Below are 14,563 nucleotides of genomic sequence, written 5' to 3' on the forward strand. Positions count from 1 at the left end.
CCATTATCCTAGTTTTACTTTTATTTATGTTCATATTATACTCTTTTCAAGACACTATCACTCCAGCTAACTGCTCTTCCATCTCTTTAGCTGTCTCTAAGAGACTTACAATACCATCAGCATTCGAAACTGGTGGAGGCTGACAGAAAATTTTTGCTTGGTTTGATGAGTAGCCCTGAAATATGATCGTGTGTATTGCTAAGTTTGAAATGTAAGCAAGTAGATTTTTTGTTTTGTTTTATATCACCTATGTTTGATAATATCAACATTACCAATAAAGGTTTTAAAAATTATTCCATTCCATCTTAGCATGGTGGTACAGCAACCTTATTATTGCTGCTATTTAAAAAACAGTCTTAGGTTGCATATGTTCTTTATTAATTCAATAACAATAAATTTTGCTGAGATAGTGCATCATCAGGTTACATCATGGAGGTGATGACAGGCATGGTAGCACAGAACGAGGCCTTATGCACAAAATGTAAACACGACCATGCATAGAATGATGCTGGAGGCTCAACTGTATTGACATAGTGCATTCAGATTGTCATATGGCAATGGCACCATTTATGTAACTCTACTTTACAAAATAGCTAGAGAGGCCGCAGACCTAGTTCCATCTGCAAATTGTACTTCGGTGCCCGTAACAGACATCTCCAAGGTCAAGGTGCAGGTAGAACAATGTAAGACTGCATGCGTGAGAAGTATGTCAAAACCTGTCCCTGACAAGCCGACTCACCTTCTGTATCCTTGTCTGTGAGGTGCATACTATGCACATTCATCGTGCAGACAGTATTGCAGACCTTGGCTTTCTGACCCAACTTCCGACAATGTGAACACTTAACCTTCTGGAAAGAACACTGTTGACATTTATATGTTACAAAACAATTTGAACAGGAGAATAACTTTCTGGGGGCTCAGAGACCCAATGTGCCCAGGAGGCGTGGGACTGTTTCCAGTGTCAACCTTGTAAGGTTGCTGAGTCATAAAGACCTGCAGCAGATCCTATAGGGCCACTGACTATGTCTTATTGTTCAAATGCCAAAATGAGCAGCAAACAGCCACCCACAGAGGTGTCATTTAATTTTGGTAAGTCACTTCAAAGACCCCCACCTGGTGAATGGACCAAGGTCATACCACACACTGAGTATTCTGCACATGATTGCTGACAGCATTTTGGCACTGAAATATGCAATATTGTGACAATCCCTGCAACTTTGTGATCCACTCATGACAGCTTTGGGCATGTTTTTAGGGCAACTAAAAAGTTTGTGGCATGCTGCTGCTGCATGAATTTGAGAATCAAAATAGTCTTCCAGCTTGTCCTTAAGTTGTGCGTATGTCAGTTCACTGGACTCCACCATTGGATTAAGTGGTTGGAGCAGTCTGTACATTTCTGCTCCTGAACATGCTAGTAAAAAAGCATTTGATGGGTGTCACTTGTTATGACACAGGCCACAAAATGTTTTTCTGACCACTCATTGTAGTTCATCCATGGTTGGAATTTCTTGTCAAAGCTGGGAAACGGTGGCAGCATTGGCCAGATCATGGCATCAGTCCTGAAGAGATGATTGGAAACTATTTCTGGTGCCATGTTGTTGCAGGCTAAAATATCCAAAAGCAGTTTCTAGGTCTGTTGCATATTTTGTAATAGTAAAAGTACTTGAGTAGACACATTCTATTGGGAAAAGCCATATTGGAAACTGAAAACATACAATTAGTAGAATTGCATATGTAAATTATACACCCAAAACCCAAGAAACTTGTGAAAGCTTCTTTATACAAGGTAACTACACTAGAAATGTATGCAAACTCAAAGGTCCAACATCCACATTGCCACTGAATGTGGTAACCAAATTGGAACCAAGCAAGTTAATTAAGAATCACAGGCATTAATGTACAATCAGAAATTTTATTGCAACAATGAACATTCAGTGAATATATAATGATAAATATATAATGACTGTTACCTGGGGACAAATGTCCTGGCAAGTCTGAATGATTCACAAAGTAAATTGTTCCTGAACAAATTCCTCAAGGAAATGAGAAAGTCACTGGTCAACCAATTCAAAAAGTATGAATAATTAATACTGATATTCAAAGACCTGCAGAACATAAATCATTGACTGTAACTACTGAATGTTCACTCAAATCCTAAGTCAATTTGAGCTGTATTCTGCCTCTGAATACTGAGTGCAATGTGCCAGTAGTTGTAAGAGAACAATGGCTTCTGTGTTGATGGCTCAGCTCCTCGTAGTGGTGCTTCTGTGATGCTCATCTGGGACCTGAGCTTCAGTCAGCACTGGCCCCTCTGGTGCTGGGGGGTTCACTTATGCGCATCCCAGGCAAATAATTGCTCACTCCTTGTACCAGCAGAGACATGATCAGAGTAACCCTTGACTGTAGTGCCATGTATAGCAAAAAAAGACACTGCAGAAGACAATTCTGACACAGTGAGTTTCTGTGGATCCATCCTTAAGCTAGCTCACAAACATGCTGGTATTTGTATGTCGGTTGATGTGTTCATTTACATCAATGTACACTGGTCCATGTTGTGATGCTGCTGTTAGACGGGTACCCTGGCAACCTGTCGGTCTTGGGTGCATTGCTGAGTAGTTGCTGTCACATGACATAGTGTTAACAAACATATTCTTTTTTAAGTTCATGACAGTTTTCAGTCCTTGTTTTTTCGCGAACAAATGAATTCATTCTGATGAATTACATGTTGAATGCAAACAACTTTATTGCTGGATCTGAAGTGACTCTTGTGAGATGTTACATTAATTCAGTGTCAGAAACTCCAAGACTCAATATAATTCTTTCATCAATAGTTGATGAATGACACAGCCAGCCGTATTCACCAACTGTCATTCTATGGTTGTGTAGTTCACAAGATCCAACATGAATAAAATAACTTTAATTAATATTTGTAGAGTTATCCTGAATGGTGTGATTACTATCCATCTCAGTAATAAACCCATGAAATTTTATTTTTATTGATGAGTATGGATTTATGAACAACTAGTTTGGATGGTAGGAGACCAGGTACTGGCGGAATTAAAGCTGTGAGGATGGGGCATGAGTCGTGCTTGGGTAGCTCAGTCGGTAGAGCACTTGCCTGCGAAAGGCAAAGGTCCCGAGTTTGAGTCTCGGTCCGGCACACAGTTTTAATCTGCCAGGAAGTTTCAACTAGTTGAAAAGTTTAGCAATCATTTTGTTACAAATGTAATATAGTTTACAAATTATCTTTGTTGCAGCAGCAGTTATGACAGAACATTTAATGTTTGATGAATTTATAATGTTGATTGATTCATTGGTAGAACACAGGAAACGGAGTAAGTTAAAAGATTTCCCCCCCCCCACCTCACTCTCTCTCTCTCTCTCTCTCTCTCTCTCTCTCTCTCTCTCTCTCTCTCTGTGTGTGTGTGTGTGTGTGTGTGTGTGTGTGTGTGTGTGTGTGTGTGTGTGTGTGTGTGTGTGAGAGAGAGAGAGAGAGAGAGAGAGAGAGAGAGAGAGAGCATGTACATGAGTTGTATACTTTTTAACAAGTTGCTTGTAGTATCCATCTGCAGTTGGATTTGTAGCATCCCAACAATGTTTTAACTGATTGAACTTTTTAACTGTAGACATCTAATTTTCAATTTAAAGAGAGTAAATAGTCATTTTTCTCTTTTTTTCTAGTCATCTACATGGTAACAACATCCAGAGCTTAGAGCCAATGGGCTTTTATGGTCTCTCTTCACTGAAAGCACTGTAAGTTTTTATTTCATTACTGCTATAATATACTACTGTATATTTAATGAGTCAGGAATGATGATTTTAATTTCAGTGGCTATAATAATCAAGATTTCTTCCAATAAAGAGTAGCTATCCTGGTCGTATTTATACTGGACGAGACCTTGTGTTTCAGTAGAGAAAAATTTTGTCACATCTGCTACCTAAATGTTTTACAAGAATGTTGAAACTATTAGCCCAACAATGAAGAAGTCTCAAACATTCAATAACAATAATGTGCTTACAGGAAATAAGAGCAAGTTAGTACATTTTTTTAGTTAACGTATGTTCAAAAATATTACAAAATGATAAACTGATGCTGAATGAGGTAACTTACTGCAGATATATTTTGACACATTATGAAATCTCTTTCTGTAGAGGTACCACCTTTTAGGAATACACCTATTATTTGTTCGGAAGGTTAGACTTCAACTGTCATATTGCTATATAGTCCAATAACAGATATGTGTAACTGTTATATTGCTATATAGTCCAGTAACAGATATGTGTACAATGAAAACCCTGAACAACAGAAATATTCATTCTGATAGAGAGAGGACAGGAGGAGGATGTGTGTGCACTTAATTAAGAGATGAATGAATTTAATCCACTGCCATATGTAACATTACTGCTGGGAATGTTAGTAAATATACCTATTTCAAACTACTAAATAGTAACATTCACTTCGAAATCTCATTGAGTGGTCTCTCCAAAAAAGAATGATAAAAATGGTTCCTCCACCAGGTACCACACATGATGTGCTTTTACCAAAAATTTTGACTGAAACTAATAAGAATGAAAATGTTAGCAAAGCTCTTGGGTCATGTAAACTCAATGGTAGAATTTAATTCAACTTTTAGATCTTCATACCTGCTTTGTTGCTGATGTCCTGTTGTTCATGCTATGTTGCTGTAAGAAAGTGTAGCCATCTTGCCACACTGTAGAAACCGTCAATGAAAGTTCAGAAGTTACAGTGATTTCTTTTGTTATTGTATAGGTGGTGCAATTGGTGTTAAAAACTGACTACACCTTGACTCTCTGAAAACTGGCTAGGGAAACTGGCTACAATCTGTGTAATGACAGTGCTGTTGCACTTCTATTTGTAGTTTTAGTAACAATCCGTAGTATTGTTTAAGACACAAATTTCCAAACCTGTAATCCAAAATTAACACACAGAGATAAACTGTGGACAGTATAATTTAAGTATATTATTTCCTGATGAGTATATATAGGTAGTTTCTGAAATAAATAATTTAGAAGTGTGAAACAAGATAATAATGGAAATTAACAAGGTAAATTTCATTTGGTTAATTGACAAGTAAAATATAATTTGTGCTATTTTCCTAATATAAATTGGAGTTAAAATCAAATATTTTTTCATTTAATAGTAGCCACATAGTTCAAAATTAATACTAGGGCCAAAAATCAATATATGTTTACATTTTTTATGAAGAACTGCATAATTTCTCTTTAATTATAAACGATGTTGCAAGTATTTTGCATTGATGACCTATTATACTGCAAACTTTGATGAAATAATGCATATAATGCAAATAGAATAGGAGGCAAGTATAAATTCTAGTGCACATTGGGAGTCATTAAAGAAGTTAGCTAATTAGTGGCTTCAGTGTTAACAGAAAAAATTCCTACCAGTTTCAGTCTGGATATTAAGTATACTTGAATTCGATGTAGTTGGGGTTGGGTTGTTTGGGGAAGGAGACCAGACAGCGAGGTCATCGGTCTCATCGGATTAGGGGAGGATGGGGAAGGAAGTTGGCCATGCCCTTACAAAGGAACCATCCCGGCATTTGCCTGTAGCGATTTAGGGAAATCACGGAAAACCTAAATCAGCTTGGCCAGACGCGGGATTGAACCGTCGTCCTCCCGAATGCAAGTCCAGTTCGATGTAGTCTTGAGGTTTCTATTTGGCTTCTAACCAAAACTTCCTTATTAACTGCTGTATAAGTCAGATAGTAATTAATATCAAATTGCAATAGTCGAATATTTTACAGTATTCTATATGTGTATATGAGGCTTAAATGGCTCTCCAGAGAGAGTTCTGTAACCCATGTTTTGTTTGTAAACTGTTTTTGTATGAAATTAAGGCTACAAAGATAAAATACAGTTCCATATATCTAACAGAAGCATGAAGCTGGTATATCTAACATACAGTATTCAGTTTTTCATTTTTGTACAGAATTTGTGTATCACTGTAACTTTCTTCTTATCAAATATTCTACTTTTGATTAATGTATTTCGGTATAAACTATTACTTAGCTGTTTAAATTTGATGAATTCATTATGGTATCAAAGTGTGCAGGTAGGTTGTAAATATAAGAAAAAAGAAAAAAAGTTACTGGCTCAAAGTGTAATTACTCATAAAATGGAAAAAAGAGTAGTGACCGAAACATTGGTCAACTAGGCTAAGAGAATCTGTGAACCATAGTACTTTGAGGACAAACTCAGTCATTAAAGAACTTCTTTCAGAATAAATGACTACTCTGATGAAGAGGTAAATAGAGCACCACACTTTAAAATATCTGAGCTTCTAGTTCAATAAGAAGCAACTATAGGTAAAGTTTTCCTCTGATTCATAAGAACACTTATGGATCGCATCAGCAGAGTACTCAGAGAAAGGCACTTGAACATTTAAACACTGTGAAGGACTTCCAACCAATGCTTGCCACAGCACAAATATTAAACAAATCCCTTGAACATGTGGTCTGGTGTACATAGGAACTACAACGAAAAGCTTTAAGGAACACAAGAGCAATCATCGCTTGAGAAACACAGATAAATAGACAGTAGCATCTCATACACTGGGACCAGGGAACCATCAAATTCATTTTCTCGAATACTATGGTTTTATCAAGATCAAATTATTACTACACTCAGATGTACAGAAAGGTACCAGAAATCCTAAAGCACAAAAACAACTTCAGTAGAAAAGAAGGATTAAAATTAGACAAATTGCAGCTCTTGGTGCTAAATAAAGCAAAGGGTGCCAACTCTTCCCAACTAAGAGCTCAGAAATATATGTCAGCCCAACTTTGCAATATTAAGTGGCAGTTTGGTAATAGCAAGTGTTGACTGTTGCATGTATACATATAAACAGTTTGGTTCACTGAGCGTATTTGAGGTGCAGTGGTTAGCACACTGTACCCACATTCGGGAGGCCAGTGGTTCAAACCAGCGTCCGGCCATCCTGATTTAGGGTCCCTTGATTTCCATAAATCACTTCAGGCAAAAGTCAGGATGTTTCCTTTGAAAGGGCATGGCCAATTTCCTTCCCCATGCTTGCCTAATCCAAGCTTGTGCTCTATCTCTAATGACCTTGTTGTCGATGTGACATTAAACACTAATCTCCTCCTCCTACTCCTCCTGCTCCTTCTTTGAGATTTTAGCTGTCTGAATCATTATAGCCTCAAATGGTGTTTCCAATATTAGAATATGTGAAATTTTAGGCAAAGAAGTACATCTTGGGCAACAGCCAATGACCATAAAACAAGAGTCACCAGAGACAAAAATATAACTGTTCGTGATACAATGGCTTGTACTTTGAAAATGTAACTACTGTACAGTAAAGTAAGGACAGGTAACTCATTCAATCACAAATGACAGCAGTTACAGCCTCCAACATACTTTTAGATTTCGTTCCCAATTAGTCCTGTCATGACTTTCTTGACAAGGGACATGAGGTGACAATTCTGATTAGCAATAAATAGATTTTATCTCTTGTGATGAATTATGTAAATGAATGTGTGTGCCATATTTGTTAGTGATTATGTCTGCTGATAAGTATAATATTCTTTTACTATGTACATTTTATTGTATTTTCACATTGGGTTTTTCTTGTAAGACATTTTACCATTTGAAACTAAAAGCTTAGGTTAGGAGTTGTGAAATGTTTTTGTATTAATTTGGCATTTACTTGTTTGACTCTTTATAAAGCTTACATATTTAATTTGATAAGACTTTGTCTACCCATTCATAATATAATTTCAACAATGTTTGTATCTTGTAATAATCGTTAAATCAGCGGAAACTTCCAGATGATGATGATTATTATTGTCCCTTTCTGCAGTGATCTTAAACGCCAAAGGATAAGCAACATTTCCCACGGTGCTTTCATTGGGCTACGTAACTTAGTGACACTGTGAGTATGTGGAAGGTGAAAAACAGTTTACAGTATTATATGAACTGCTTACAGTGCCCTCTCTTTTATTGCTGCGATGTATAAGGTTATGTAAGTATCAAACAATGGAAACTGCAGGATGGAATAATTACAAAGGATAGATTGCTACTCACCATATAGATCACATGTTGAGTTGCAGACAGGCACAACAAAAAGGGGAGTATACACTTTAGCTTCTTCTAAAGTAGAAAACACACACAAACACACACACACACACACACACACACACACACACACACACACACACAGTGGCCAGAGACTGTGGTCATGTGAGTGTAAGCTGTGCTTGTGTGTGTGTTTTCTACTTCAGAAGAAGGCCTTTTGGTCAAAAGCTGAAATGTGTATCAGTCCTTTTGTTGTGCCTGCCTGCAACTCAACATATCCTGAAGTTTTCATAATATTGTTAAATTGCTCTGTAATATTTGGCTTAAAATGGTTTTGCACATCCTGAAGAATCACATTAAAAATATGTTTTGAAATATGATACTGTATAATATGCAGGAAGTTATATAAAATTATACATGATCTGATTTGGAAGTTTCAAGTTGACTTCTTTCATAACCACTTTCCTCTGAAACTTTAACTAGTGGTATAACATTGTTTTATCAGATTCTATTATTACTCTGAGTGCCCGTGGATACTGCAGTATGGAATACCATAGTAGTTAGTTTAGGTATGGAGGAATGAACATCTGGAAAAAGCATAATCACAGACATTGAACAAAAAAATGTAGTTACAACAAAGGTAACTTAAATGTAATTGTGTATAGCAAAGAAGTATGTCAATTTATTGATAAAAAAAGAAATGCAAAATTTTCAGGAAAATAAATGAATGCAGCAGTATAAGCCACTTAGAAATTGAATAATAGGGTGAGCAGAAAAAAGTAAATAAATGAAAAAGAAATGTTTCCAGAAGGACAAATTGAATACATAGAAAAGTAAAAATAACTTTCAGATAATTTAAAATGAAAAGTCATTCCAGTGTTAAATGCAGATGAGCGAGCGGATAATTGGAAAGAATACACTGAGTGCCTCTATAGGGTAACAACCTTCCAGTAATGTGACAGAAGATGAAATGTGTGTAAATTTGGGGGCATAAGGGATCCAGTATTAGTGTCAGATACAATTTTGGGAGACTTGTAGAGACAGGAGAGAGCTAGATAATACTCCTGCAGAACTTCTAAAATCACAGGAAGACGTGATAACCAGATACAGCTTAGAGTGTATTTTCAATGAAATTGGGGACATGCCATCAGACTTTTGGACAAATATCATCCAAATAATCATGGAGATAAGTGCAGATTGATGCGAGACTTATAGCTTGATCTGCTTGATAGCCTGTGCATAAAAGTTACTGGCCGGAATAATATATAAAAGAATTGAAAAGAAAGGAATATCTCGTAATTAATGGTCAGACTGCTTTAGGAACAGTCAAAATGGTTCAAAGGGCTCTGAGCACTATAGGACTTAACATCTGAGATCATCAGTCCTCTATAACTTAGAACTACTTAAACCTAACAAACCTAAGGACATCACACACATTCATGCCTGAGGCAGGATTCGAACCTTCAACCGTAGCAGTCACCCGGTTCTGGACTGAAGTGCCTAGAACTGCTCAGCCACAACGGCCAGCAGGAGCAGTCAAGATACTGTCACAGGATCTGTTGACTGCAATAAGTTCTTGACAATGCAGAGTATTGAAAGACGCTTGAAATCCTCTGGAAAATAGTTGTATGCTATAGGGAGATATGGAGAAGATGGAATATTTAAAAACCAAGAGGAAACAGTAAAAACTGTATTAAAATTCAAGTACAGTTACACTTCCGTAGTCATGTGTATACTGTAGAATGACTTGCTTGCAGTGTAAACTTGAGTAGTACAGTCAAACCTCCATATAACGATTACCGATACAACAACAAACTCGGGTGCAGCAATAATTTTATATGGCCCCTGCTGATTTCCTATGTGTACTATGATAATTACCCCTCATTATGATGAAGAAGTAAACACCCTCTTATAATGAAGACAAAATTTCGTGGAATTTACTATTTCGTACTTCTCTGCAGCTTGCTATAGCAGTAGGTGTTGTTTATTTAGCTACTAGACTTTCAGCGCTTTATATCCAGAAGCTTCGCTACATACTACAGTACTGTATTTATTCTAGTGGTAAAGGGAATGGTGTACAACCGCAGGTGAGCTGTGCGGAGCATCAAACATCAAAGAGCTCCTTTTTTTGGATTAGTGTTTAGTTTTTCCATTGTTGAGCTTCAGTAGCAGACAGAAGTGTTTTGTTGGGCTCATATGCAGCTTATCTCTGTGATTTTTGCAGTCTGTGAATGTTTGTAGTTGATGTAAATGCTTTGGATTCCGCTAAGATTTGGACAATGGCTGGAAGTCAGAAACAAATAAAGTTGGAGACAAAAATGGAAGTTTTCAAAGACATTTATAATGGAATGAAACAAGTAGACGTGGTGAGGAAGTACGGACTTGCACAATCAATGTTAGCTACATTCCTTAAAAAACAAAAAGAAATTAAAGAAAGTTTTGTAGGTTGCAAATTTAATCACTCAAGAAAAAGAATGAAGATGGCTGCAACTGACAATGCGGACAGTGCTACACTGCAGTGGTTTAATGAGATGCATGCACAAAATTAACCATTTAATGGCCATTGATATGTCAAAAAGCCTTAGATTTCACTAAGTTGCTTGGTGATTTTGCTACAGTTGTACTGTAAATGTGATTTCTTTTATTGCAATCAATTACAAGGCAAATAGAAAAGCATGGATGATGTCTACTCTTTTTAGTGAGTAGCTGCTTTTGCTTGATAAAGAGATGTCAATGAAGAATAAGAAAATTGGATTGCTAGTTGATAATTGTAGTGCCATAACAACATGCCAGTGTTGAAGAACTGTGCTACTTCAACCTGAGCTGTACTTTGATTCTTCAGCCATTATATATGGGGATAATTAAGAACTTTAAGACAAAATACCATTCACGTTTAGTTCAACACGTAATCGCAGATATTGAAAGAAAGGTGAGCAGTCCCTACAGTTTTAATGTGGAGCAGTCTTGTGACATGATTGCTAGTTCCTGGAACAATATACAGGTGAATGTGATTGTGAACTGCTGGAAAAATGCAAGAATTTCCAAAAGTGAAGATGTTGGTGAGAATGTTGTGTGGATGAAATAACCCAGGATGATATTCAAAGTGATCTGGATATGTATTCAGCATTTACTGGTAAACCCCTAGATGCTTCAGTAGTTGAATACTTTTCAGTGGACAATGAGGTACTGGTGTTTGAAGCTTATACAGACGAATCAATCATCAAGGAGTTAAAGGTTGATGACAGTGATGTGATAAGTGTGAATCCCCCTCCTCTGATGGAGCTAAAGGTCAGTTGGAAACCATTCAGCAAGTAGCACTTCAATCCCCAGTGCTTAAGTGCAGCAACTGAGTGCATTAGAGGAGATAAAGACAATATTCACAAGATAATCTTTAAGAAAAAGAAACAGAGGAAAATAACTGAATTTTTCTGTACACAAAAGTAAGATATTCTACAGGTACAGTATTAATAAATGAAGTGAACAGAATGTGTTTCATTATTTGACTTTTACTGTTATTTTTCATCAGAAAAGTACTACAGCAATGTACTTCTCAGCCACGAAAACATGGCTCCTTGCTCCGAGTCACAATAACAAAATCTCATTATAACAATAACCCTGCCACAACAATTTAATTTTCATGGTCTCATGAAATTCATTATATCAAGGTTTGACTGTATAACTAGACTACAAAAGCTTGCTTTTAAATTTTGGAAAAAGTTCTGAATTAAGATATTAATTAGTATTTTATGTAACTATACATTTTTTGATAAAATTGAAATACGTTCTCAATTTTTTTCAGTGACATGTCATACAACTGTATAGCTTATCTAACAGATGGAACACTGATCGGAATGCCCAAGCTGGAGACACTGTGAGTACAAATTTAGCTGCTCTTAGATAATAAATATATATAATGAAAAAGGAAATAGTCTCTATAACTGCAGGAAAGATTGGTAACTTGAAGTTTTATCTGTGATTCATTCTCCAGTATTTCTCTGTAACATAATTTATATTATTGAATCCAGTTCCTCTGAAAACTGCTCTATATTTTGTTTTTTCTCTTACTTCATCAAGATCTTTTAATGAAGCTACCACTGAAGGAGCATGATAATCACTGCACATTGTAAATGTACACATGAGAAACCTATGGCTAACACCAATGGTGGATTATTGTGTCACTGGCATAATAGGGGGGAAAAATGTAAATCCGCTTGGAGACAGTGTCAAATAATTAGCAGGGGGTATGTAGAATAGAGAACATCAACCCTTAATGTTCCAGATTAGGAGGATTAGAAGGGGATTGAGAAAATTATCTAAGTTTAGCATGGGTTAGTTTCCAAGTGGGAAAGATGACTTCCAGGCTAGGATGAAAGTGTTTCCCCAGGTTGACAGTACCTGTGACATAGTTTTCAGGATTGGTTTCTTTGCAGCAGATCATTGAAAAATTGATTTAGAGAATCATGTAATGGAGCTAGATGGGACATCATTCCAGCTGGGTGCCATTGTTGCAAATACCAAACTGCTACAGGCAAATCCTTAGCCAGGTGAGGCCAACTAGACAGCTGGCATGGTCCCTTAGGGCTAATTCAGGTGATACCATACCACAAAATATAGGAAAGCTAATTCATATGAAAGTGTTAAAAGATTTGCCAGTTGATAAGTTCAGCAGAAAATGAGGCACTGGATGAGGTGCACTGCTTTGTGTGCTAGATCATATTGTATGTATGGGAAAGAGATGGGAGCTTTGTGGTACCTATAGGCCTAGATAAACTTTATACAGCAGAGGTGGAATTATCATGTGATTGTGCTCACAGTAAACCTGGAGATTGCTGGAGAAAAAAAAATAAAGACAGAGGAATGGATTTGTGGAATCCTCAGCCAGAGCAATCTGCCAAATCACTTGGACTGTGGAAAAAGTATCCTATATCCTGGACAATGATAGAGAAGAAATGGTATAATTATTAGAGGAGTATGCAGACTTGATTAACCCTCCCAGACCGTTTCCAATCACTCCAATAATGCAAGACCTTATTGCTCTTGTAAATAAGTCATCAAAATATAAAAATCCATATTGGACTGTGTGCCATCTCCAGGCATGAACAGTGCAACACTTGTATCATAAAAGAGAGTACTTTCCTTTGAGAACTCCTGTCATTATTTTATCAAAAAAAAAAAAAAATCACAGGTGGAAGCAAAATGAATTGATTTTATGCAACTACTGGCACTTAATTAACAACTTGTAATGGATACTTACCCTATCTCAAATATTATGAAAACTTTGCTCACCTTGGGATAATGGAATTATTTTACAATGATACACTTGTGAAGTAAGTACCGTCAGTTAAATTATCACAAGAGGTTAGACTCAAAATCACATTGATGTGCCAAGAGGACATTACCAATACAGCTCAATGCCACTGGAATTTTTTTTAAAAAATGTGCCAGAGACGTTTTAGCACTTCCAGGATGGGGTTCTAAGACTCCTACAACCAAGGCAATGTAAGGTGTACTTATACATTGACCAGTCACATTAATGTGACCACCTGTCAAAAGCCTGAATAACCATGTTTTGCAGTATGGACAACTGCAAGACAGACAAGGATACAGTCAGTTTTGGAAGGTACGAAGAGGCATGTGGAGCCATGATGACTCTAGTGCCATAGCCAGCTACATTAGGTTTCTCAGTTGAGGATCCATGGCATGAACAGCCTGATCAAGGTGGTCTCACAGACTCTTGACTGGGTTTAAATGCAGGGAGTTTGGTGGCCAAGGGAGTATGTTAAACTCATCCTGGTGCTCTTTGTACCATGCACATGCACTGCAAGCTGTGTGACATGTTGCTGCTGGTAGGTGGTCTCACAGACTCTTGACTGGGTTTAAATGCAGGGAGTTTGGTGGCCAAGGGAGTATGTTAAACTCATCCTGGTGCTCTTTGTACCATGCACATGCACTGCAAGCTGTGTGACATGTTGCTGCTGGTAGATACTATCATGCCAAGAAAAACAAACTACAAGTAGGGTTGGACATGGTCCCCAAGGATAGATTCATACTTGCGTTGATCTATTGTGCCTTCCTAAATGATAAGATCACCCAGAGAATGCCCTCTGGCCTGGATCCTTCTGATGATTGTTGCAAGGTGTTTGCTTTCAAATGTTTCATGCTATACTCACCAACAGTCATCTGCTCAGTTGACCATAAAACATGATTCATCAGAAAACAAAAAAAAGCACCTTTGGCACTCGGTGGACTTCCAGTTTTGGTACTGGCATGCAAATTCCAGTCTTCGTCACTGACAAGCAGCAGTCAGCATGGGTGCATGAACAGGCACCTGCTGCTGAGGCCCATGTGCATAAACGTTTGCTGAATGGTCATTGAGGAGATACTGTTGGTAGCCCCTTGGCAGTTAGTTGCTCTAAAGCTTCATGTTTGTTCACCTGCACACATCTCCACAGCTGTTGTTAATTGCTGTCATCTATGGTCCATGGTGCAC

General features: G+C 37.3%; 1 protein-coding gene across 1 annotated transcript in view; it reads left to right on the plus strand.

Moving 5' to 3' along the window:
- Positions 1-14,563, plus strand: part of LOC126456274 (G-protein coupled receptor GRL101-like) — a 490,877-nt gene that overhangs the window by 393,720 nt on the left and 82,594 nt on the right. The window contains exons 17-19 of the mRNA XM_050092026.1: positions 3,682-3,753; positions 7,859-7,930; positions 11,873-11,944. Of these exons, the coding sequence (XP_049947983.1) occupies positions 3,682-3,753; positions 7,859-7,930; positions 11,873-11,944 (216 nt within the window). The remainder of the gene's footprint in view (positions 1-3,681; positions 3,754-7,858; positions 7,931-11,872; positions 11,945-14,563) is intronic.

The sequence above is a fragment of the Schistocerca serialis genome, chromosome 2 (genome assembly GCF_023864345.2).
Source record: "Schistocerca serialis cubense isolate TAMUIC-IGC-003099 chromosome 2, iqSchSeri2.2, whole genome shotgun sequence".
Taxonomy (NCBI): domain Eukaryota; kingdom Metazoa; phylum Arthropoda; class Insecta; order Orthoptera; family Acrididae; genus Schistocerca; species Schistocerca serialis.